Source organism: Mustela erminea, chromosome 1 (genome assembly GCF_009829155.1).
Source record: "Mustela erminea isolate mMusErm1 chromosome 1, mMusErm1.Pri, whole genome shotgun sequence".
NCBI classification, from domain to species: domain Eukaryota; kingdom Metazoa; phylum Chordata; class Mammalia; order Carnivora; family Mustelidae; genus Mustela; species Mustela erminea.
In genome coordinates, this window is record NC_045614.1 from 3909469 (window position 1) to 3934062 (window position 24594).

Genomic DNA, 24594 nt, shown 5'->3' on the forward strand with positions numbered 1-24594 from the left:
CCGCGGCCAAAGGGCGCAAAACCGAGACACTAACGAAGCCGACGCGGTGCATCGGGTCGTGGGAAGGGCCGGGGAGGGGGAAGGAGGAAGAGAGGCGGGCAGACGAGGGTCGGGGAGGTCTCTCCCGGGACGTGGCGTTTGGGTTGAGTGGTGAGGGACGAGGGAAGAGGTCACGGTTTGGAGTACCGCTGCAAGGGCTGGTGCAAAAGCCCTGGGGCAGGACCCCCTGCCAGGCCTGTTGGAAGAACAGGGAGGACGAGGCCAGGGAGGAGGAGGCCGGGTGCCTGGAGCCAAAGGACGGAGGGGGACTTCGGCTTTGACCCCAAGGGAGGTGGGACCCCTGGAAGGCTATGGGCAGAGGCGGGAAGTGACTAAAGTTCATATTTGTTACTCATTTATTCCCTTATGTCATTAGAGACACATTCAGCCAGCGCTGACTCTGTGTGTGCACTGCCCGGGGTCATGCCGGGCACCAGAGAAATCTCAGCCTAGGGCCTGGCCCTGAAAGGTCTCTAGCTGGGGAGGTGGGAACGGAGAGCAGGACTCAGACAACTCTCTCGGCCTTATGTGGTCAAGGCTTAAGAAGTAGATCTTGGGGGGCACCTGGGTGGCCCAGTGGGTTAAATAAAGCCTCTGCCTTCGGCTCCGGTCGTGATCCCAGGGTCCTGGGATGGAGCCCCACATGAGGCTCTCTGCTCCGCGGGGAGCCTTCTCCCCCCTCTCTCTCTGCCTGCCTCTGCCTAATTGTGATCTCTGTCTGTCAAATAAATAAATAAAATCTTAAAAATAAAAAAATAAAAGAAGAAGAAGAAACTATGTAAAATGAGTATAAAAGGAAATTTAAAAAAAGAAGAAGAAGTAGATCTTGGGGGTGCCTGGGTGGCTCAGTGGGTTAAGGCCTCTGCCTTCAGCTGGGGTCATGATCCCAGGGTCCTGGGATAGAGCCCTGCCTCAGGCTCTCTGCTCAGCGGGGAACCTGCTTCCCTTCCCCTCTCTCTCTGCCTACCTGTGATCTCTGTCTGTCGAATAAATAAAATCTAAAAAAAAAAAAAAAGCTCTCAGGCTGGGAAAGGCCAGTAGGTGGGGATGGCTTCCCAGATGGGTGGGCATGAGAGCTTGGGCTCTGGCAGATGAGTAGGAGTTCAACACTCCCAGGAAGGAGGCACCTGCCCATGGGCCCCAGCTATTAGTCCAGTGTGTGCCTAGTTGGGGGAAAAGGAGGAGTCAAGACTTAGGGTGAGTAGCAGCCACGGGAGGCTGTGAGCAGGGCTCGCCCACCCCCAATTTCTTGCCTGTCCTCTTTCACCCCTGCAATCCCTTTCTCAAGGCTCAGCTGACCTCTCCAGTCACACTTCTCCAAGTACCCTCTTCCCAGAAGCCTTCCCTGATTGCTGCCTGTCCCTACGCACTGCCCTACCAGCCAGGACAGGACTGACCAGTTCTGGGAATCCAGGATTCTGGCTTGACCTCAAGGACTCTAAGCCTGGACTTGGAAGCCAGTTTCACTGGGCCCGCTTGTAAGTCCTCCTCTAGCAGTGGCCAGGAGCTGGGAGGAAGGGACGGAGGGAGGGAGGCTGAGGCCGGAGCAAGACAGAGAGTGGGCTCCAGTCCTGACCTTGACCCTTGAAAGTTCCTGAGGAAGGACACTACCCTCTCCGGTCTTCAAGGTGCCCATCTATCCAGTGCGATTGTTGTGAGGAGAAACCACTGCAGGGGAAACACTTAGAATGTTCCTGAAGCGCGGCCACTCACCGACCGGCTGTGCTTTTAGGATAGTCACACAGAAGTGCAATTCGACTCCTCAAAGAAAAGCAGATAAAAACAAAAACAGAAAACAGAGGGGCGCCTAGGTGGCTCAGTGGGTTGAGCCTCTGCCTTTGGCTCAGGTCATGAGCTCAAGGTCCTGGGATCAAGCCCCGCATAGGGCTCTCTGATCAGCAGGGAACCTGCTTCCTCCTCTCCCTCTGCCTGCCTTTCTGCCTACTTGTGATCTCTATCTGTTGAATAATTAAATAAAAATCTTAAAAAAAAAAAAAGCAAACAGAAAAGGGACCTGCTAAGTGACAGGTGGTGTTTGGGGTTTTCAATTAAAAAAAGGGGGGGTGCCTGGGTGGCTCAGTCGTTGAGTGTCTGCCTTTGGCTCAGGTCATGATCCTGGGGTCCTGGGATCGAGCCCCGCATTGGGCTCCCTGCTCCGCGGGTAGCCTGCTTCTCCCTCTCCCACTCCCTCTGCTGTGTTCCCTCTCTTGCTGTGTCTCTCTCTGTCAAATAAATAAACAAAATCTTAAGAAAGAAAGAAAGAAAGAAAGAAATTAATTTTCACATGACACTATTAGCACCTGTTTTACAGATGAGTAAACTGAGGCATAGAGAGGATACGTGACTTCGCTAAGGATACATCATGGAAAATGTCAGAGCCAGAACCCTAGCTCAACACTAGCCACCTGCCTCCAGCAACCATGCTTTTGTCCATATACAATCATCAGATTTCAGGTGTAGATACTAAAAATGACTATAAAGCGGGGCGCCTGGGTGTCTCAGTCAGTTAAACATGGGACTCATAATTTCAGCTCAGGTCATGATCTCAGGGTCGTGAGACTGTGCCCCGAGTCAGCCTCCACGCTGGGCGTGGAGATTCTGTGTCTCCTTCTCCCTCTGCCCCTATCCCCTGCACCCTTGCTGGCATGCTTGCGCAGTCTCTCTCTCTCAAAAAAACAAAGTGACTAAAAGCAAAATAAATTGCAGATGGGTCCCCGGCCCCTGAACATGGTTTCCAAAAAATATAAGGAAAAAAAAAAAAAAAAGACAGAAAGAAACTATAAAACTACTAGAAGAGAACATGGGAGTTCAAAATAGCAATCCCAGAGTGTTGAAGCATGACATTAAGCCCTAAAGCCTTTAATTAAAAGATTAGTAATTAGCTGCATACAAATATAAAATTCCTGCATACACACACACACACACACACACACACACACACACACACGAAGGTCAATAGACAAAGTTAGGGAAACTTTTCCAAGACATACCAGACAATAAGCTGATTTCCTTAATATGTAAAAAGCTTCCAGAAATCAATAAGGACCAGCAGCCCAATAGAAAAATCAGCAAAAGACACACAGTTTTTGAAAATGAAATACAAATATCTTCTAAGCATGTGAAAGGAACTTATTATTGTCACTTGTAGTAAGCTAAATATAAAAGAAAACTACCAAGAAAATACCCTTTTTTAAAAACTAAATTTATCAGGTTGCTTGAGATGAAAAAATTGGATAATTCACCACATTGCCAGGCCCCATTTTGGGAAAAGGGCAATCTCACACATCAGGTTCGGAGTGTGAAAAGACATAATCTCTCTGATAGCAGCTATTGAAAGGATAAGCTGGCTGTAGCCCTTCTGGGAATCGGTCCATGTGCCGAAGGATAGAAGATAGCGCAAGTGCTGAGCCATTTACACATAATCCTCAGCAAAGTCTGAGGCTAAACTCATTGCACAAAGGAGGGAAACTAAGGCCCAGAGAGGGGAAGTGGCAGAATGAGGGCCCAGGCTGCTGTGCACTCTTTCCAAGGCAGGTGCATGGGCTGGCTGTTCCTGCAGAACGAGGTCAGCACGGTCCCAGCCACCCCCCTCGTCCGGGTAAGTCAAGCTTCATGCATCAAATACCCGCTGGTGTCTCCAACAGGTCGGAGCAAGGCCCCGGGATGCCGGGCTTTAGCATACGGAGGCCAAGCCAGCCACGCCGAGCCCTGTGAGTGTTGGGTGCCAGTTCCAATTAATTCTGACTTTCTCATTAAGCCGTTAGAAGATCCAGGTGGCTGCAGGCAGTAGCCCTCTGCCTGGGCTGCTGGCTTAGAGGGATCATGGTTTCTGCCTCAAGACACTATATTATCTGTCACGGGCAATTATGGAAGACCCAGGCATACAGTGACAAGCTCAGAGAGTTCCTGAGCTCCGGAACCTGGGAGGTTCAGAGTCATGGGATCACTGAAATTGTGGACTCTCAGAATCTTGGAATGCCTGGCATTCTAGACACTCAGGATGTACGCCCTAGGACATTCTAGAACTAGGAGAGCTAGGGCTTGGAACGGAAATTGGCACCCATCACTTTTGGCTGTTGTTATCCCATTTCTCAGATGAGAACGCTGGGGCTAGGAGAGAGAAATCACTTCTCCGAAGCCACACCAGAAGGCAGGGGAAGCGTCCCTGGAACAAGGCAGAAGAGAACTAATGGGAGGGCTCAGGCTCCTCTTTACCTCAGGGTAAGCAGAAAGGACAATGTGGTGCGGATATGGGAAGGGCTTTGAGAAAGGCAAGGAAAAAGGAGTTTGTTTTCTTCTAAGAGCAATGGGGAGCCATGGAAGATTGTGAAGCAAGAGAGCGGTGTGATCTATTTTATACATTAGAAAAGTCCCTGAGCGCTGAGTGTATCTCAGAAGATGGATACAGGGGATGCCTGGATGGCTCAGTGGGTTAAACATCTGCCTTCAGCTCAGTCATGATCCCAGGGTCCTGGGTTTGAGTCCCACATTGGGCTCCCTGCTCAGCAGGGAGACTGCTTCTCCCTCTGCCTGTTGTTCCCTGTGCTTGTGCTTGTGCTTGCTCTCCCTCTCTCACAAATAAAGAAAGAAAGAAAAGAAAAAGAAGATGGATACATTGATCCTTAGCTAAGAAAGGCCTTGCCTCAGGTCAGAGTGCTCTCTTCATAGCTACTACTTCTTGGGCCTCTGTCCCTCTCCAGCGAAACTTCATAAGGAATTCATTGCTAGAATGTCTGGCAAATGAGGACTCATGGTGGTCCCTGTTGATAAACTGGGTTATTCTCATCTATCTTTATTGAAAGCAAAAGGTATTCACCACCAACGTGTTCAAAAGTGACATCCTTCCTATATAAAGAGTGGTTAGAAATAAATAAGAATAGAGAGACACATGCATAGAACATGGATGCTACTTTGCATACACAGATGTCAGTGGGAAATTATAAAAGAAAGGCTCACATGCAAAAGTGTTTAACCAGGGGTGCCTGGGTGGCTCAGTGGATTAAGCCTCTGCCTTCAGCTCATGTCATGATCTCAGAATCCTGGGATCAAACCCCACATCGGGCTCTCTGCTTAGCAGGGAGCCTGCTTCCCCCTCTCTCTCTGCCTGCCTCTCTGCCTACTTGTGATCTCAATCTCTCTCTCTCTAATAAATAAATAAAATCCTTTTTTTTTTTTAAAGTGTTGGGGTGCCTGAGTGGCTCAGTGGGTTAGGCCGCTGCCTTCGGCTCGGGTCATGATCTCAGGGTCCTGGGATCGAGTCCTGCATCGGGCTCTCTGCTCGGCAGAGAGCCTGCTTCTCTCTCTCTCTCTCTGCCTGCCTCTCCATCTGCTTGTGATTTCTCTCTGTCAAATAAATACATAAAAAATCTTTAAAAAATAAAAAATAAAAAGTGTTTAACCACCCTAGAATTCCCCCATTTTTATATTTGAGAAAGATACCTGATATCTGATAATATTAGATTTCTGAGGATGCATGACAATGGGTATGCATGTCCATTGCTAGTATAAATTTTATAAGTTAGTACCATCTTTCTGGAAGGCAAGATGGTTAAATATATTGGAAGCCTTGGATGGATAATAAGCCATTATAATAACTCACCTTTGTTGAGTCACAAATCAACTTCCTTTATTATGTTTTCCCCACTTGAACAGAAGCGCCCCTAGGGCAGGAATTCTCCTGGGTTTGGTTCACTGCTGAGTTCCTGGTGCCGGGAACAGCACCTGGTTCTGCTCTGTATACCCAGCACAATCTAGTCTGTTCATTTTCCTGAAGTTTGAGAAACACTGAGCTAGACTAGACCAAAAGGGAAGTTTTGGCACAGACAGATACCGAGTGTCCACCTTATTTAGGTCTTTAAGACAACCATCATTTCCCTAGCATTGCGGGGAGGAGTCTCAGGGGCTCCCACTGACCCATGTTTTAATGGATGTGCTTGTAATCCTAAGGATTAAGTGAGATGATTTCTGACACTTATTAGTCCTTGGGCTGTGCCAGATAGTGTTCAAAGAGCTTTACAAAAACTCAGCTCAATCACTTAATAACAAAACTAACGTTAGGCCCATTTCACAGATGAGGAAACTGAGTCCCCAACGTGAATGCAGTACCCTACCTAGGGCCTGGCGCGTCGTCCGTGCTTAGGGTTAGTAGAACCTAAATCTTTCTCAGTGAGTGTGTGGGCATCACTTCTTGTCTCTGAAGGAAGCATTTCCTCCAGCGTCTTCCTCTGGGAGACGGTGGTCCCTCCCATGGAGGACCAGTAACTGCTTCCTGTTTCAAATCTTAAATTCCTTGAGTGACTCAAAGGAGAACTGCCAGGGAAGGTGAACAGAGGTGGTCATGGCATGTTTCTGGGGGCGGGGCGGGGAGACCCACGACCCAGAGTGGCCCCTTCTCCCCACACAGACGCAGGGACACCCATGAACAGCCTCCCCTAAGACAAACACAGAGACACCACTGCCTGTGAGACATCTCACAGCCTGGATCCCAGCCCCAGCTCCCGCCCCCACTTCTGTCCGTTCATCCTGGGGCCCGGGGTCTCCCACTAAGTGGAGGGGGGCGCTGACTAGTTGGGGAGCCGCAGGCAGAGGCTGCGCGAGAAACGGACTTGCCCGGTTGCAGGAGGGTCTGGCGGGCAGGCGGAGGGCACAGAGCACGGCTCTCGGGCGCCACCCGGCGGGCACAGGGGGCAGGGGGCACGACAGCCCCCTCAGCTCGACATCTTTGTGGGTCTGCGGGTGTTCTCTGGGTGCGTGTGTGTGCCTTGACTCTGCGTCTGTGTCTCTTTCTGTGTCTCAGCCTGTCTCCCTTCTCTGGAAGTCTCCATCTCTTTCTGCTTCTGTCTCTTCTGTGTCTCTCTGTCTCTGTTTTTCTTCCCCACCCATGCCTCTCCCTACCTCTGGAGCCCAGGACCTCTTCCACAGAGGAGCCCAAGTGCGTCCAGTGACCCCCTCCCTGCCCCCCCCTTATCAGCAGCGTCACCTGTGCCCTGTCCCCCCATGGCATCTTGGCATTTCCGGCCACCGGTGGCTGCCAGTGTGACTCAGTCCAGGCGAGGCATGATGGCCAACCTTGTCGGCTTTGCCAGCCTACCTTCTGGTCTCTGGGGAGCGGACCCCACGCCAGCAGGCCGCACCTGGCCTCTCAGTCGGCTGCTTGGGGGGGAGCGGGGGAGGGCAGGGGGACAAAGAGGATTTGGAAGCCCAAGAAAGGAAAGGCCCAGAGAGAGGCAGGAATGGTCACCCTGAACACTGCTGGGAGGGCAGGGATCTCCTCAGCTGCTGAAAACCTACCACGGGCCCCTCATCCCCTGCAGGCTGGCGGCCTGATCCCTGCCTAACCCAAGCCTCAGAGCCCACTCTGACCCCAAGCCTCCTGGGCTTCCACTGGCTCCGTTCCTTCAAGGTGCCACACCCTTTCCTTTCTGGGTGCCCCCCCCACATTCTGTTCTCTCTCCAGATCCCTTCCGGTCACCTCCTCCAGGGAGGACACAGGAAGTGTCCAGGAAGCGTTCGCTAAACAAATGAGCACCGGAGAGAGGGTTCAGGGCCTCCGGGGCTCCAGGACGTGCCTTCAGGCCCAGAACTCCCATCTTGCCTTGCTGGGGGCCCCCTGGCCCAGTGGGCTGCTCCCCGCTCTGTGCCCCGTGTCCCCGGGACAGGGGGTGAGGGGACATTTCCTGGGCCCCTGGCGAATTCTACCCTGCTGGGTCTCATTTCAGCCGAGTCTGTAAATATTCGGGCCGCCGTGGCCAGCAGCATCCATGCAGGGGGAAGCTCCAGTGCCTTTTACGAGCCTCCCTGTGGGGACCTAACGCGAGGTTTCTGTGGCTGGGTATGTGGGGCGTCCGGGCAGTTTCGCAACGGGTTGGCAAGGGGTGGGGAAGACTGGGGGGGCTGCGGGGAGCTGCGAGATGCCCCCGGCGGCTTCTGGCACTTACCCGCCCAGCGTGCAGCAACACGAGGACAGAACGGGGCCTCCTGTTTTAAAAAATTGCTAATGCAACACTGCAGATGACAGCGTGCTTGAGATGGGAGACTGAAGAGACCCCCTTCCCAGTCAGAAGGACACACTGAATCCTTAGGGGAAGGGGTTTCTGGCGAGGAGGTGGAAGGCCCTGGTGTAGACGTAGGTCTTCTAGAAGAATCCACAGAGGCCCCAACTACTGGCTAAGCACCTGCTGTATGCTGAGTAGTGTGCAAAATGCCATCAATGCATCGTCTTGTCGTGCCCTCAGAAAGCACCCACTGTCCCACAGGAAAAGTCAGAGGGGTTCAGGGTAACTGGCTTAAGGTCATCCAGGTGGCGAAGGGCAGCGTGGTCTCCGGTAAGTCTCTGTCCCTCATGGAGACCTCCCTGGTAGGGCCACCGCAGGTCCGCCCTGGAAACTGCAGTGCGCTTCTCACCGGTCAGGACCCCAGGGGTGACTGGATGTAAGGCTTGAATCAGATCAGCAGTTCGGAGTTGGGGCCCGGGAGCCTGCATTTTAGGTTAGCACCTGCCTCTGCCCTGGGCGACTCTGGCTGCAGGTGGCCCTCTGTCCTTCCATACAGACAGCAGCCTTACTACTGCTTCCCTCCCAACGGGTTCCCAACGCTTCCTCTCAATCCCAGGGGGCACGGGCTGCCACCTGCTGTTTCCTGAAGACACCACAAGACCGAGACCTTGCCGGTCCCATCAGACACTAACCTAGGGGGATTTTCCACCTTTGGTGGGTGTCTGATGCTTTAACATCCAGGGGCCTGGCTCAGCCTGGAGGGGCAGCCCCTCCCGGGCTAGCTAATTCCCCGGGCTAGCTAATAGCAAAGGACTCACCCCCAGTGTGCCTTTCATGTGCAAACTCACCCACACAGACCCCACAACTCAGTTCCCTGGGGGGCTCTCATACTCAGGGCCGGGATCGCCCCAGAGCCCAGGGCCAGACAATGAGGCCAGCTCCCACACCCCAGAGCCCGCTGAGATCATTCAGACTGGCCAGGCCTGAGCCTGCCGACAGACAGTGCTTCGCTGTTCCTGCTAGCAGAACCACAGTAAAGTCCTTGTCCATTCTGTACTCCCCTCTCCCTGCCCCATCTTGGGACCAGTGAATAACAAACCATCTTTTTTTTAAGGATTTTTAAAAATGTAATCTCTGCACCCAGTGCGGGGCTCGAACTCACATCCCCAAGATCAAGAGTTGCACAGTCCATGGACTGGGCCAGCAGGGCACCCCCAAGCTGTGTGACCAGCGTTACCGGGGGCGGTCCATTCTGCTCTGTTACCTTCCTGATCCCGAGCTCTGGGTTTGGAAAGGCCAGGCCCTGGAGAGCCTCCTGAGCACACACCTGGGACATCTACCTTTGGGGCAGGGTGTGGACGGTATGCGGGCGCTGGGGGAGGGGATGGAATCGGAGACCCCAGCACCGCCCTTAATTCGCCAGGTCCCGCGTCACCGTCCTGGAGGCCCTTCTGTGTAGCAGGGCAGTCTCTGCTGTGTTGGTGTTTGCTGCCGCAGGCGACCCGGGCAGCTACATCTGCTGTGGGTTCGAGGTCGCACAGGTACAAGCCAACAGCCCCAGGCCACCCTGCTGCTCCTGGACGCACCTGCCTTTCCAGGAGCGATCTGAGATTCCCCCCCACCCCACCCCGTGCTGTTTTCACTTTCACTTAGGCCATCTGGGATCTCTGACGCCATTAGGGACGCAGCAAGTTGCCCTGGAGGTCAACTCCAAAGGTCAGGCATGCACACGCACGCGCAAACACACACACACACACACACACAGGCGACAGCATAGACAGTAAACTTTGAGTCAGCCTGTTCACTGGTGCCCAAAGGCGTGGTCACTTCTCTGATTCCAAAGCTGGCCTGAGCATGTCTGGGCCTGAGGACGTCTTCATGGCCACAGGACACGAATAGGTCTCATTTCTTCGGCCAGTGTTCACATCTGCGACCCCGAAAGCAGTGTGTGTCACGCCCCAGGGTGATGGACGAAGTCAAGTCCTGCCCGCTACCCAAGGACGTCCATATCCCAATACCTGACACCAGGGACAATGTCTCCTGACGTGGCAAAAGGGACTGTGGCACATGTGATTAAGGTCACGGACCCTGGGGGAAATGCACACACCCAGTTATCTTGCAAGCATTGCGAGCAACACTCCAGTCCTAAGATGAGCATAGCACTCTTGGGGAGAGGAGGAAATCACCATCGTGGGGACCCAGCGCCCCATCGAGCAAAAGAGGCATCCAGCAGACACGTTGGACCTGCCATGGTCGCCCATCAAATCCTCCTAGGATGAAGAAGGTATCACACCCCTCTGAGGAATGGGAAAGCAGGGGGCTCAGAGGGGGTGAGTCACTTTCCTAAGGACACACAGCGTATGAAAGAAGGGGAGCCGAGATGTGAACGCACTGAGCCCAGGTCCAAACCCCGTCTCACCAGCCTGTGACAACCGTGCCCCAGGGAGGGGTGGTCTTAATTAGTGTGTGTGTCGGTGGGGGGGGCGGGTGTCAACCCCAGGATTGTCCGCAGAGACCCCCGCCCCTCAGCCTGGCCAGCCGGCTAAAAGGCCCTCTTGTCCCCACTGGCTGTCTTTTGCAGCTGTTATTTTCTGAAAATCAAAAGGGCTTTTTATAACTTCACGTTTGAAGTTTTTTGACTGGGAGTCACACACGCAATTTACGACTGGCAATCATCATGCAGGCTTGGGAATTTCTGCAAAGTGAGAAAATTTAACCTAGCAACTGTTTTGAAATGTAATGAAATCTGTATGAGTACAAAATTTCGCAATTGATGAAGCTGACACATTTTTGTAGATGTGGAGACATTTGATAAGGTATTAATTCCGATTTTGCAGTTTTCCTTATATCTGGAGCAGAGAATCCAGTCCTTCCAGGCCTCAAAACATCTTACAAGTTCCCTGGACAGCACGAGCACCCCGGAACCTTTCCCTGCAGGCCCCCCACACAGTGCCCGTCAACATTAAGCACTTACTGTATACCAAGAACAAATCCAAATTTTTCACGTATTTGACTAATTTCATCTTCACAAAGACCCTTTACGGTAAATACTACTACTGAATACGGTAAATTCTTCCAGTTAAGGAAGCAGAAGCAGAGGACTATGAACTCCCCGTGGGCAGACGGGCAAATGGGGGGGTGTTGTGTGCCTGCCGTGCCCGCCTCTACCCAGGGCCTCTCAATCTGATGGTAGGCGACAGAAGCCCTGTCTTTAAAAAAATTATTTTTATTTTTATTTTTTTAAAGATTTAATTAATTTGGGGCACCTGGGTGGCTCAGTGGGTTAAAGCCTCTGCCTTCGACTTGGGTCATGGTTCTGGAGTCCTGGGATCGAGCCCCACATCGGGCTCTCCGCTTGGCAGGGAGCCTGCTTCCTCCTCTCTCTCTGCCTGCCTCTGTGCCTACTTGTGATCTCTGTCAAATAAATAAATAAAATCTTAAAAAAAAAGATTTAATTAATTAATTTATTTGACAGAGAAGAGAGACAGAGAGAGAGGGAACATAAGCAGGGGGAGTGGGAGCGGGAGAAACAGGCCTCCCGCTGAGCAGGGAGCCTGATGTGGGACTCGATCCCAGGACCCTGAGATCATGACCTGAGCCGAAGGCAGACACTTAACGACCGAGGCACCCAGGAGTCCCTAAAAAAAAATTTTTTTTTTAAAGATTTTATTTATTTATTTGACAGAGAGAAATCACAAGTAGACGGAGAGGCAGGCAGAGAGAGAGAGGGAAGCAGGCTCCCTGCTGAGCAGAGAGCCCGATGCGGGACTCGATCCCAGGACCCTGAGATCATGACCCGAGCCGAAGGCAGCGGCTTAACCCACTGAGCCACCCAGGCGCCCCCCAAAATTTTTAAATTGTGATAAAATACACATAAAATGTAACCCAACTCTAAGTGCAGAGCTCAGTGGCATTAAACACATTGCCATTGTGCAAACATCCCCACCGTCCATCTCCAGAACCTTCCATCTCTCCAAACAGAAACTCTGAACCCATGAAGCACGGGCCCCCTCAGCCGCTGCCCCAGCCCGGCTCCCACCCTCTCCTCTGTGTCGGGGTGGACGGGACTCCTCTGGGGCCCTCCTGGGAGTGGGGTCCTGCAGTGCCTGGCTCCATCCACCGAACCTATGTCCTGGGGGCGCAGGGCAGGCCCTCCCCACGGTGGCAGGTGTTCAAACTACGGATGGACCACGCCATTTACCCACACCACCCCCATACCCCGTTATGGTGGCTGTTACAAATGCGCAGAAACCAGAGAATCAGTGTTGGTGAGGATGCGGAGTGGCCCTCCGTGCGTCACTAGTGGGGCCGTGAGAGGCACAGCCGCTGTGGGAAACAGGGTTCCTCAAAAGACGAAGGCAGAATGACTGTGGGAGCCAGCAGTTCCAGGCCTAGGTGTCTACCCAGAATGGGAAACAGGTGTGCAGGCAAACACGTGGCCATGAACTTTCAGAGGAGCCGAAGATGCCAACAACCCGTGCCCATGAGCAGCCCCTTCAGAACACAGACGTGGGAGACAAACCGTGAGACTCTTTAATTGCAGGAAACAAACTGAGGGTTGCTGGGGGGAGGGGGCGGAGCGATGGGGTTACTGGGTGCTGGACATCAGGGAGGTACGTGTTCCGGTGAGCACTGGGTGCTACAGAGGACTGACGGATCACAGACCTAAACGCTGTGTTTACAAAAAATGGTCAAAAATTTAAAATAAAAACACAGAGTTGGTTCTACTTCCCTTTTCTCTCCTGGAATAAAAATCTGACCTAACATAATCTAACTACACACTGTTTAAAAACAAAACAAAGTAAGGTGGGTTATCAGACACAAACAGAAAAAATAAGAAAACAGTTTATAACAGATACTGTGCACTCCGGCAGGAAAACGCTTGGGCCTGGCATGATGGGGCACTCAGCCACACACAGCTCTGACCCTGCATGAAGGTGGTGGGGAGGCAGAGACACCCTAGTAGCCTGTCCATAGAGTGGGGTAACTCTAGGGAAGGTCCCGGACTTGATCATAGCAATTTTCCCTCTACTTACCGGGAAGTTGCACCCCGGCAAAACTCCCATGTTGAGGTGCTGGCCCCAGGACCTTAGAAGGTGGCTGTATTTGGAGACGAGCCCCGACCCACGTGACTGGTGTACTTACAGTAAAGGGGAAATCTGGTCACTGACAGGCAGAGATCAAGGTGACGCGTCAACAAGACAAGGGACACCACCAAAGTTTGCCGGTGACCCCCAAAGCTGGGAGGGTATGGGACAGATTCTGTCATAGCCTCGGAGGGAAACTTGACCCAGACTTCTGGTCTCTGGGACGGTGAGAGAGTATCGTTTCCAGCACTGTGCTATGACAGCCCCAGCAAATGCCCAGATTTTACCTATGTTAAGAACAAGTCTGGGAGCACCTGGGTGGCTCAGTGGGTTAAAGCCTCTGCCTTCGGCTCAGGTCATGATCTCAGGGTCCTGGGATTGAGCCCCACATCGGGCTCTCTGCTCAGCAGGGAGCCTGCTTCCTCCTCTCTCTGCCTGCCTCTCTGCCTACTTGTGATGTCTCTGTGTCAAAAAAAAAAAAAGAACAAGTCCAGTTTCAGGCCCAGCTGTTAGCAAGGGGGTGTTCTCACCCCACCAGGCTGTCTAAAGCTCCGATGGGGCAGCTTGGCGGCAACACTCGAGGTGGAGGGCCCTTGGTCTCGCTCCTGGACGTCAGTCACTCCTACCTCCTGGAGAGGGGTCGCTTCACAGCCACTGGGGACAAGATCTCAAAACGGGTCTCACCCACAACCCCAGGCTGAGTCTGGCTTTTATCACCCCACATGGTGAGCTCAGACCCCAATTTCCAGGCTCTGGCTTGTGGAGAAGAGACGGGCCCCGTGCAGGAGGCACCGTGGAGACGGCATCCTGTCAGCCTGTCATTGGAGAATGACTCTGAGAGCCCCCATGGCGGGGGAAGCTCACGTGGCATGTCCTCGGTGCGACTCAGAGGACACCAAGGGCCAGAGCTGACCTGCCTTTAACGCTCGCCTTCCGCGGCAGGCTGGGGAGGACTTTCAGATTGCTCTTTTAAAGCTAAACACCCCAGCGGGAACACAGGCTACTCCGGGAGAACTGGCAATTGTTCGGTAGCCTGCGGGGCGGCTGTCCTAGTTCTGGAGGGAGGGAATCCAGATGCCTGGCAGGGGACGCTGGGGGGTTAACTCTCCCCACTCCGGATCAGGGCCAGGATTCGTGGGTTGTCCTCCTGCCTGCCCCCAGGTCCACCCCATTTATAGGGGTGGGGGGAGGGACAGGCTTGGCCTCTGGGTACCCCGATGAGCCTGTGGTCACCCAAGCTCCCCGCCAGCCACAGCTCAGCTGCTCTCTGGGGTCACGCTGGAGGGGCCTGGGACAGAGGGGCCGTGCCCAGCACTGAGGGCCAGCCAGGGGCCTAGTAATCACATGTGAGAAATTACCTATTAATTTGTATTTCCAGAAAAATGGGGCGATCAAGCCCCTGTACCAAGCAGGGCCTGCCCTCAGCCAGACCCCCAAACCTGGCACACCATCATCAGAGCCCCCCTCACCTCAGGCACACCAGCGTGAGGAGCAAAGTGACTGGTCTGAGGCCCCCACGATGCAGACCCCCCACCGCCAGGAAGAATTTCTAATTCGGATCCCGGCCCTGCCCCTACTGCAATCCACCTGGTTCCTCATCTGTGGCAGGGGTAGGGGGGAGGCGCAGGGCTGTTGGGGGGACTCAGACGGGCCCAAAGGCACGAGGCCGCTGCTGAGGTGGGCACTGCCCTCGGCCCCGCAGTCACCGTGACACACACGAGTGCGAACCATAAACTTTTATTAATGGAAAATGGAATGCCTCGTTAACAGAAATCGTCTTAAAAACGGCAGAGAACACGTTTATTTAAAAAAAAAAAAAAAGTGAATTCACATTGTATTGAGCTACAACATGGTGGCAGGATTTGCTTTTGTTTCTTAAAAGGTTCCACAAGTTCAAGGTGACTCGGGCAGAGTCAACAGTACGTCTGCCTACCTGGACGCTCAGAGTGAGTGGGGCTTAGTAGCGGCGGGTGAAGTGGGGGTACGGGTGGGGGTGGGGGTGCGGGACCCGGCTGCCCCGCTCCTGGCCGGCCAGTCCTCCACCTTCCAGTCCGCCGCCGGGCACCATGTGGCCCTGGGAATGCCCGCCTTGTGCAAAGCCGCCTCGCCTACGAACAGAGACACACGTTTTGTCCCCTCGAAGTGCTGTACGCTTTCCTCGTTATGTGGGGCAGCAGAAGGCTCTGCAGCCTTTAGAGCCCGTCTGGCTTTTTCCAGGTGGGAGCAGTCCTCATCACGGACCGCATTCCGGGCGCCTGGGGAGTGTGACTTGTGGGGGCTTCCCAGAGCCGCTCTGGGGGCTTGTTGTCTAAACACTCAAACCAGCAAGCTGATCAAACATGCAAAAATAGGAAAGGAAAGGAGGAGCAGGGACAAAACTCCTTACCCCGACATCCCGCCCCGATTTGCCATGTGTCCTGGCCCCGAGGGTCCGGAGAGGCCCCTCTCACCACCTGGGAAGAAAGGAAAGTGTTTGCACACACTTTTCTCAGAAGCCCCTGGAGGCCTCAGCAACTGCCGGGAGGGAGTGCGCCTTGGAATGTCCTGGAAACGTGCGGCCCCTCCTTCAGCCCGTACCTTGCCACCGCGCGTGCTCCCTGCCTGCCGTGCCTGCGTCCACCGAGCCCGGCCACGCGCGCTCTGGATGCTCTTCTAGCCTCTGACTGTGCTCTGCCCAGTCACGTCCACCCCTGCGTCAAAACAGAAAACAGATACGTAAGTGTCCCCGCATGCCTCTAGGGTGAGGCTGTGGCCCGGCTGATCCTGCCCTATACTGAGGGTTCCTAAGAGGGCAGAATATGAGGACACGCCTCCAAAGACACGCACGTGGCCAGCACACACACGAACGGGAGTTCAGCTCGGCCACTGCGACAAGCAAGCGCGTCAGCTGTCAGACCCCTGCACCACCCGTGAGGCTGGCCTGTGTCCAAAGGACAGATGGGAAGAGCTGTCGAGGATGTAGACAAACAGGGATCCCTGCGTGTGGCCAGTTCGAGAAAGTAAAACAGGACAGCGCACGGTGACCGTGGGACCCGCCGCGTCCATCCCTGCCCATTCGCCCAAGGGAGCGGGAAACGTGTTCACGGAAAAACTGGAACACACACTGCAGCACGGCTCTGTGCGAGCCCCGAAGTGGAACGGCCCATGTCCCCCCGCTGGTGAGCAGAGAAATAAAACGTGGTCTCTGCACACGTGGCACATTACTGAGCCAAAGAAAGGAACGCAGCTCTGACCCGTGAGACAGCGTGGCTAAGCCCTGCCAACACGACAGGGAGAGAAGACAGACGCGAGCCATATAATGGGATTTCAACTCGCCCGAAATGCCCAGGGCAGGCAAATCCAGACTCGGACTGGATCCACAGGAGCCGGGGCAGGGGGAGGCAGAATGGGGAGGACCGTGAACTGAGGGTCCTCTGGGGGTGATGACAACGTTCTATAGTGGGCGGCGGGGATGAGTGTACGGCTCTGGACATACTAGCAGCCGTGGCTTCAAAGGAGGCACCTCTACGGCGCAGGACTGTGGCTCAAGCAAGTGGTTTCTTAAAAGAGAAGCTCCAGGGAGTGCGAGCCCACACAGGGTCCCGGAGTGCGGGCGGCAGCCACCACCAGCGGCGCCCAGGCCCAGGCTGACCCATGTTCTAAGACATGCGACGAGGAGGCCATCCGAGCCCCCGACACCTGTCCTCAAGGGTGACTGCTTGGCTGCCCCATATGCACAGGTGGCCATCGCCCAGCCAGAGGGTGACGGCACTCACAGCTCCCTTTTGTCTGCCGGAGTTCTCCTGGTCCTGCTTCCCGCTGGTACTTAAGGCAGAACGGACTACGCGGTGTTCCAGGACCGAGTGCTAAGTAGGTTCGGGAAAGCACTTCACGTCGATCTAGCAAAACGGTGCTGCCCTCTGCTCCACACCCAAAAACGCACCTCAGGGAGGCAGAACCTTCTGACAAGCAGCCCCCCCGCAAACGCCTACAAGGGACTGGGGGGCAGGGGTCGGGGTGCAGAGCCTCTCTATTCGCTAGGACCCCGGGGCAAGTATAAGAGAGGCTCCAGGGCTGTCCCCGTCAGCAGGCGGGGGCTCCCGTGCCTAGGGGCTGAGGCGTGTGGGGAAGGGCTGTTGGGGGCAAACCAGCAAGGCTCCTCCGGCCGGCCCATCTGCTAACCTGGGTGGAGGCGGTGGCCCCCGGCCCTCACTCATCCTCTTGTCGGAGCCGTAACCCCCCCAGCCGTCCCGGGAGTCCCGGCTGTGGCGCTCTGGCGGTCCTCCGTGTCCATGGCGGTCATCTGAGTAGTGCTGGAAGGCATAAGAGGGACAAGGCGACTCTAGCCATGTCACTCTTAGACAGGCCTGTGAGTTTGGTGTAGGCGGCCGGGAGGCGGTTCTGAGAGGACCTGCCCAGGCCCCTCCTGACCCCATCTCGCCGGACACGCTCTTCTACCCTGACAGCGCCACGGGAACCTGAATGGGGCTTCCTGCCTCCCAGTCCCCTCCGACGTAAGAACCATCAGGCGCCCCTACAGCCCATCTCTGGCACCACGCCTAGTGCCAGCAGAGGCCGCTCCAGCCCCGTGCACGTGCAAAGCCCCGCACTTTATGGCGCTGAAGGGTCCTCTGCGGAGAGTCCCTTAGAGTCTTCCCGGGAAGAATCAGGACAGCTCCTCCTGCTGGTGACAGGAGGGCCCCTCCCACACCCCCAGGGTGGTCAGCGGCCTCGCCCTGTGACACCAGAGACAGCAAGGCAGAGAGGAACCACTCTGCTCTGGCCAACCAATCCTGTGCTCCGGGACCCAGCATGCTGCAGCCGGACGGAGTCATGCCACGTTCCCTCAAAAACCACACTGCTGGCTTGAAAGAACATGATTCCGACGCTCACCCCCTTTCTCCTGGAGGACTACCCTCTTCTCTGAGCAGCCCTCTGCAGAGCACCAGAGACACAGGGGCCCCCCCACACCAACATGGGCAAAAACACCTCATGGGCTAAGCCCCTGAGTGGGGTATTGTGGGGCAGCTCACAGTACTGAGACTCAAAGACCCTCTAAACAAGTGGGCGACCCAGAAATACTCGCAGATTCCACCAAATGCAATTAAACAAAAACAAACCCTACGTATTCAAGAAACACACAGACACACTAATCAGAAAATAATCAGTCACATATACTTCCACTCATGGTCAGAACGGACATGTCCACAACCCCCCGCCCCCGCAGCACAGAAGCAGGTGCGCCCCAGGCTTGGGGTCTGGATTTTACTTACTTGCCCATCTCGCTCTCCCATCACTGACCTTGAACCTTCCCTCCTGCAAAAGGGAAATACCTCGTTCCAATGGCTGCCGGTGGCACCAGACCACCTATGGCAGGCCCCACACACAAGTTTCACAATTGGGGTACTTATTCCATTCCACCCAGTAAGAACTGTAATTTACTGGCCTGTGAAACAAAGCTGGCTTGCATCTAAAGCCTTCTCCCTGAGGACGGGAGTGAAGCTGCGGCCTAAGAAGGTGGGAATAAAGATTTCACTGAACTGAATTCCCTTGGAGCGATCTCAGAGGCAGCAACCCACCCCACCTAGCCCATGCCTCATTTATCTGTGGCCTGGCGACAAAATCCAAGGTCTACCAGAGAAGCCTTAGAGGGTCCCCAACCTCTGGTTTGATCCAACACACGTGATTCACACCAAATCTCCAAACCCCCATTCATTACACGAGTGGCTTCTCGGCCCGCCTCTCCCTGCGCTCCCTGCCTTACTGAAGAGCTAATGAACGGTGAAACGGCCCAGGCATATGCAGCCCAGGGGAGCACGATGAGAAACCCAGATAGAGAACTCGTAAACTAGAAAATCGAGGGCTGCCTTTCTAATGAACTATATATATTTCTCTTTTAAAATGACACACACACACACACACACACACACACACACACACACAGAATTACTATTTCTTTAAAAGGGCCTGGCTAAAAAAACCTTCTCAAACCTTTAAACCGCCCAGCCAGGCAACAAGAACTTTCCTGCGTGCTGGTCGGTTCTCAACTGGGCGTGCTGGCAGAGGAGCCTATGCTGGTCAGCAAGGCTTGGGGACGTGGACTCTGGCCACTCTGCCTGCAAAGGCTCTTTCTCTAAACAGCTTCCTCCCCGTACAGACAAGGGGGCTGGGCATACCCTCCTTGAAACCCTGCTTCCCAAGGGGCTTGCCTCAATGGAGGGGTGGCCGGGAGAGTCCTGGGAGCTGTGAGGCCCAGAGTGTGGGGCCCAGGAGAGTGGAGGCTCAGAACTGCCCCCAGACTCCACCAATCCGTGAAGAGGGCACTGCGTGAAATGAGCTGGGGATGCCCTAAGGGACCTGAGTCCCACATCCTGCTGCAGGCGTGACCCTGTAAGTCCCACGTGCAGCAGGCTGGCCAGCTGCGGGGAGCCTCACGAGTAAATGAGACGTCAGAGGACAGAGACCCATCCCTGCGTCGAGCTGAGGTGGCTCCGTCCACAGCTGCAAGAGAGGATGGTGCTGACCTGTCAGCCACGTGGTCCTGGTACTGGCCCCGGTCTCGATGGTCAAAGTCGTGGAAGCGGTGATCAGGGCGAGGGAAGTCGGGACGGTACCTGTCCTCCATGGCCACACGCTTGCCTTCCGGCCAATAAGCATCATCTCGCCTGTTTTTTATTTTTAAAAGGACATGAGTTTCAATTATGACAAAGAATGAAGAAAAAATGGAAGGAGGTAGAGGTGGGGAGGGGAGCTCTCTCCAGACCCAGTATCGTTTAAAATGTCCTGCAGGGCTAATCTCTAAACATTCAACCATTATTGCTTTGATTTGATAAATTAAAATCCCCCAAACTGCCAAGAGGCATGCCCGCATTCTCATCTGACAGCCCTGAAAGGAGGGCTGCTGGGAGCTAATTGTATCACAAGGCTGTTAATACCTTGATCCCCGCGTGAGCCCAGATGCAAGTGAAATGAAGTATTTGGTTCTTCTGCATCGCCATGCCGAGCTGCCACATTTCCCCTTCCTGTCTTCTACGGGAACCTGAACCTCCCTCTGAGTTTTTTGCAAGAGCAAAGGGAATCAGACGGGGGGATAGTGAACTACATACAGCTCGGGATGGCATCCAATTATCTTCTTCCTGATCCTCCCCAGAACACTGGGCTCACGGGGGGTGGGGTGACAGGTGACCGTCAATTAACCAGCTCAGAGGGGCTGAAGACCAATAAACCTACTTCGTGAACGGGAAGGCATTTTCCTGTTCTACAGCGCCATTCCGCGCTCTCCCTCTACCGGCCGACTGGCGGCCCTGGCGCCCACGGGCCCCACGGCAGGCTCGCCCACCCCACGACCGGCACCTGGCAGGCGGTTACGCCCCGCAGGGAACTGCGCTGTGAAGACAGGCGTGGCCTCAACGAGCACCGCAAACCTCACCAAGGGGCAACTATCGAGATTCTCCACGGGACAAGTCAGGGAAACCGCTGCCGAGCCCCCGGACCGCGGACCCCAGGCCCCAGAAGCTGGAGCTTGTGGCCGCTGAGAGTCCTGCGTAGGCGTCCGGGGGCGCCAGGCTTGGTCGTCAACGTCCCCCACTCGGCAGGGAAAGCGGGGAGGCTCACCGCCCGTCGTCGTAGGGCCTCCGCAGCACGGGCCGCCGCTCCTGCTCGTAGCGCAGCTGCTCCTGCTGGCGCCGCAGCTCCTCGCGCTCGCGGTGGATGCGCTCCTGCTCCTTGCGCCGCTCCCGCTCCACGCGCATGCGCTCGCGCTCCAGCCGCTCGCGCTCCATGCGCTCCCGCTCCAGCCGCTGCCGCTGGCACTCGAGCTGCAGGCGCTCCCGCTGCAGCCGCGCCTTCTCCTTGCGCTCGTGGAAGGCCTCCAGGCGCTGCTCCCGCTCGCGCTGCTCCCGCTCTCTGCTGGGACATGGAGGGCTGCGCTGAGTTCCCTGCCGGGTGACCGGAGACCTGGCGACAGGCGCGACCCCCACTGCGTGGAGCTGTGCGCCTGGGCCGCAAACCCCGCCTCCACGCTCCCTCCTTTGTGGCTAGAGCCAAGCCAGGAGTGAGCCTGTCACTCCTGCCCAGGGAGGCCGGGGGGCACAGGCCAAGAGGGCTTGGCTCACAGGCACGAAGTGAAGTCACAGGTTACAGGGGAGAGAAGTAAGAGAACAGGGGGTAGCCGCGGCCATGAAGGCTGCGGGGCACAGGAGGACCCCGGAGCAAGGCCCGCATAACCTGGAACGGGCCTTCTTTCTTCCCACCTTCCCCGCCAGAAGGCGGCACTTTCTAGGGACCCTGCCTCTTCCAGCGGACCCGGGAAGCTGCGGGTGCACTACGGTGGTCAGAGGTATGGAGCCTGGCTAGGTCATCAGCCACCACACACCCGGGGCTCCGGGGCACGGGAGACGCCCCCTCTGCACCTTCAAAGGGAGCTGCTGCCGCACCTCCCACCAGCCCTGGGGACTGGGAAGCTCCAAGGCCAGCGTGGGCCACTGGGAAATAAAGAGAGCCAACGGTGTCTTTACTTCCTAAGGCCGCATAAACAGAGATGCTAGCGTCCCAGTCCCACTACGTCGGAAAGCAGACGGTGTGTAACCGGAGAAGTTTCTACACATCCCGCTTCCACTCAAGCAAGATCGCCCACACCGTGACACAAAGCTTTCGTTTCGCTAAGTGAGGTATGAAGAAAAATGACAAGGGGGCCTTAGACGGAAAAAGGCAGAAGGCAGAACTGGGAAGAGGCCAACTTCCAGAAACTGTCTTCCTAAACAGGAGGTAAACGTGGCAAAGACTGTCGTGTGTGACCGAGGCTGCCACAAACGGCATTTGAGCAAAGATGCCGCTTCGGTGCGTACCGTCTCTAATAAACGTGCCACGGTCCCTGGCTGCATTCCTGCTCTTATGCATGTGGGGCTGCAGCAGGACGACTATGAGACCTTGAAGCTGGGGGCCCTTCCATCCAGGCCACACACGGGTGAGCCCGCTCCCCAGGCCAGGGCACTCGCCACATAGCAGAGAGCGAGCACTTGCGCGGCTCAGTCGGGTAAGCGTCAGGTCTCGAATGAAACCAGCTCTGACAAACGTCATGTCGAGGCTGACCACGACCGCTCTTGACCCTCGCCTTTCGCCTCGGCTAACAGCAGGCAGCCAGCAAGCCTGGGCCAGACAGGACACTCGCTTGGGGAGAAGGGCGGAGCGCCCCCGGACGAGACCACCCACCTGCCGGCCTGCCGGGCCCCACTCACCGCCGCCTCTCCGTCTCTCGGATCTCGCGTTCCCGCTGCCTCTGGCGCTCGCGCTCCCTCTGCTCTTTGATTTTATCAAATGATAAGATGTCTCTCTTCTCTTTGCTTTCCGATTTGCGGTCCTGACTCTTGGAGCTCTGTTTACCGAAATTGGTTCATTCTCGTCAGAAAAATGCAGTCGGTGCACAGTGGAAGTTAGATACGCGTTTCTCTGGGGTATGTTAAAATTCCTCTGTCCCCATGGCTTCCAGGAAGGCCCAGGAGGCAGTTCAGCTCACCCACAGCCCAGAGGCACTGCTCGCTTGGGAGAACTGCCTTCTCACACCGCAATCATGGGGGTCACGGGAGAGCAAGGAGGGGGGACACCTCACAAAACCTACAGGCAGCTCTCCCTGCCCAGCAGAGCCAAGGACTCCACACCGTCTAGAACAAGGCCCCACGGAGCCGCGGGCACGTGTACCCTGGGACAGTGGGCCTCACTGCTCGCTTCTCACCTGCCGCCTCAGGCCTTCAAACCCCACAGGCCAAAGCAGCTAGCTCTGCCCTGCAGAGGAGCTCCTCCTGCTGGGCGACGACCACTCCCGGGCAACCGCCGTGCTGCTCCCTCCCCGACTCTCACCTCTGAGGCTCTCAGGGGCTAGGATGCCCAAGCTGGCCACGATCACCCTCTCGGAAAGCTTTCACAGCGTGGGACACCTGTGTGTCCTGCAGCCCCCCTGCCCCCGTCTCTAGGAAAGGGGCTTGGTAAACATTTTTAAAAACGTCCTCAGGTTATTTTCTTAATTACCTTGAGGCCCAACCCAAGAAAAAGACAAGCCGTAGTTAGAAACAGAGGATTTTGCTGAACAAAGAGAGGAGCACAGCCGGGACGACCTCATCACAAACAGAGACCAGAACCCAAACACCAAGATGACACTCCGCCTGAGAGAGGGGCCGAGTCTGGAGACTAATCACACAACCGCAGGCCGGGGGGCGCCCAAGCGAGGCGCGCTGGAGTCTCCCAGTCGGGCCCTGGGCTCCCAGTGGGCCTCCCGCGTCCCCGCAGCCCGGCGCGCTCTACACACCCAGGGACCGTAGCATCCTGTTTCCTTTCTGAAGGGCGCTCGGAGAACACCCGTCCCAAGGAACATCTGTGCTCCTCAGCACCTAGAGACCCAGAGCCCGGCATGGCCCATGTCCACAAATGCTGCCCCACAGCAGTCCTCGACAGGGGCTATGACACCAGCGAGTGTCCCAGAGGATCACAGTGCAGCCGGAAAAGCGTGCACGTGACACACACACACACCCCCCGGACAGCTTCCAAGGGCACCACCCTGAGGTTGTGTGCTACAGTCTCACCAGGACAACATTCTAGAGATGGGGGCAGAGAACAGCTTAGCTTCCCGGGGCTGGGGCTGGGGCTAGGCCGGTGGGGCAGGTCACGAGCGGGGAGAGCTCTATGGTGACCGGATGGCCCTGGATCCTGAGGGCAGCGGTGCTCACGTGAGACTCCACCAGGACCCAAAAGTCCCGGCACTCCACTCACACACACCCCGCAGACCAATGTCACCGTCCCTGGCTTTGAAACTGGGCTATAGTTATGCGACCGGAAATCCCTGGAGGAAGCAGGGTGACGGGTACACGTATCTCCATACTATTTTGGCAACTTTCTGTGACTCCATAATTATTTGGAAACAGAGTGTGCATGCCGTGTCACGCGTGTGATGCCCTTGGAAAGGAAGTGTGAGGAGTCCACGTGAAAGAGGCTTCTGTTCTCACGTTGTCCTCCTATGTGATCTCAAGATTCTAATTTCGCAGACTTTATTCCTATTTATTTTTTCTAACTTCAGAGCTTTTCAGCTGATAAGTTTATAGGGTTTTGGGGGGGCTTTCTTTAGATTTCTCTATTTTATAGTTCTAAATTTTTAGTTTTCACATAGCCCATAAGAAACATGACTTTAGAAATGACTGTATTCAAGAAAGCAAACGTTCACTGCAAAAGTCACAATGAAGCGTTCTTAGATGAACACCGTTCGCTCTGTGTTTGTTCTAAGAGGACAACTCTCCTCAGGAACGTTTCAGCCAGAACCTTCAGGTGGTAAGCAGAGGGGTTCATTTTCCAGGGTGGGGGAAAAAAACAAAAGGAGAAGCCACCGGTCTGTCCGGCCGTGTGCCGCTTACGACACGGAGGCCCGTTCTCTGACAACGTGGAAGTCGGTTTTGCAGTGGACTCCCCTTTTCTTCCCCATGAACGTCCCAGAAGAAGGGGATTGTCCAGCA

General features: G+C 55.3%; 1 protein-coding gene across 6 annotated transcripts in view; it reads right to left on the reverse strand.

The window, feature by feature from the left end:
- Positions 1–14841: 14841 nt before the first annotated feature.
- SAFB2 (scaffold attachment factor B2) overlaps positions 14842–24594 on the reverse strand; it is a 32028-nt gene continuing 22275 nt past the window's right edge. For 3 of the 6 annotated variants that reach the window (XM_032307348.1, XM_032307340.1, XM_032307389.1), the window contains 9 exons: positions 22336–22472; positions 20714–21004; positions 19624–19764; positions 18546–18608; positions 18373–18415; positions 17282–17412; positions 15698–15810; positions 15507–15573; positions 14842–15228 (listed from right to left, as the gene is read on the reverse strand). In XM_032307348.1, coding sequence (XP_032163239.1) covers positions 15078–15228; positions 15507–15573; positions 15698–15810; positions 17282–17412; positions 18373–18415; positions 18546–18608; positions 19624–19764; positions 20714–21004; positions 22336–22472 — 1137 coding nt within the window. In that variant the 3' untranslated portion in view covers positions 14842–15077. Of the gene's footprint in view, positions 15229–15506; positions 15574–15697; positions 15811–17281; positions 17413–18372; positions 18416–18545; positions 18609–19623; positions 19765–20713; positions 21005–22335; positions 22473–24594 lie in introns of those variants that run through there. The other 3 variants (XM_032307369.1, XM_032307358.1, XM_032307379.1) reach the window with 2 other exon arrangements.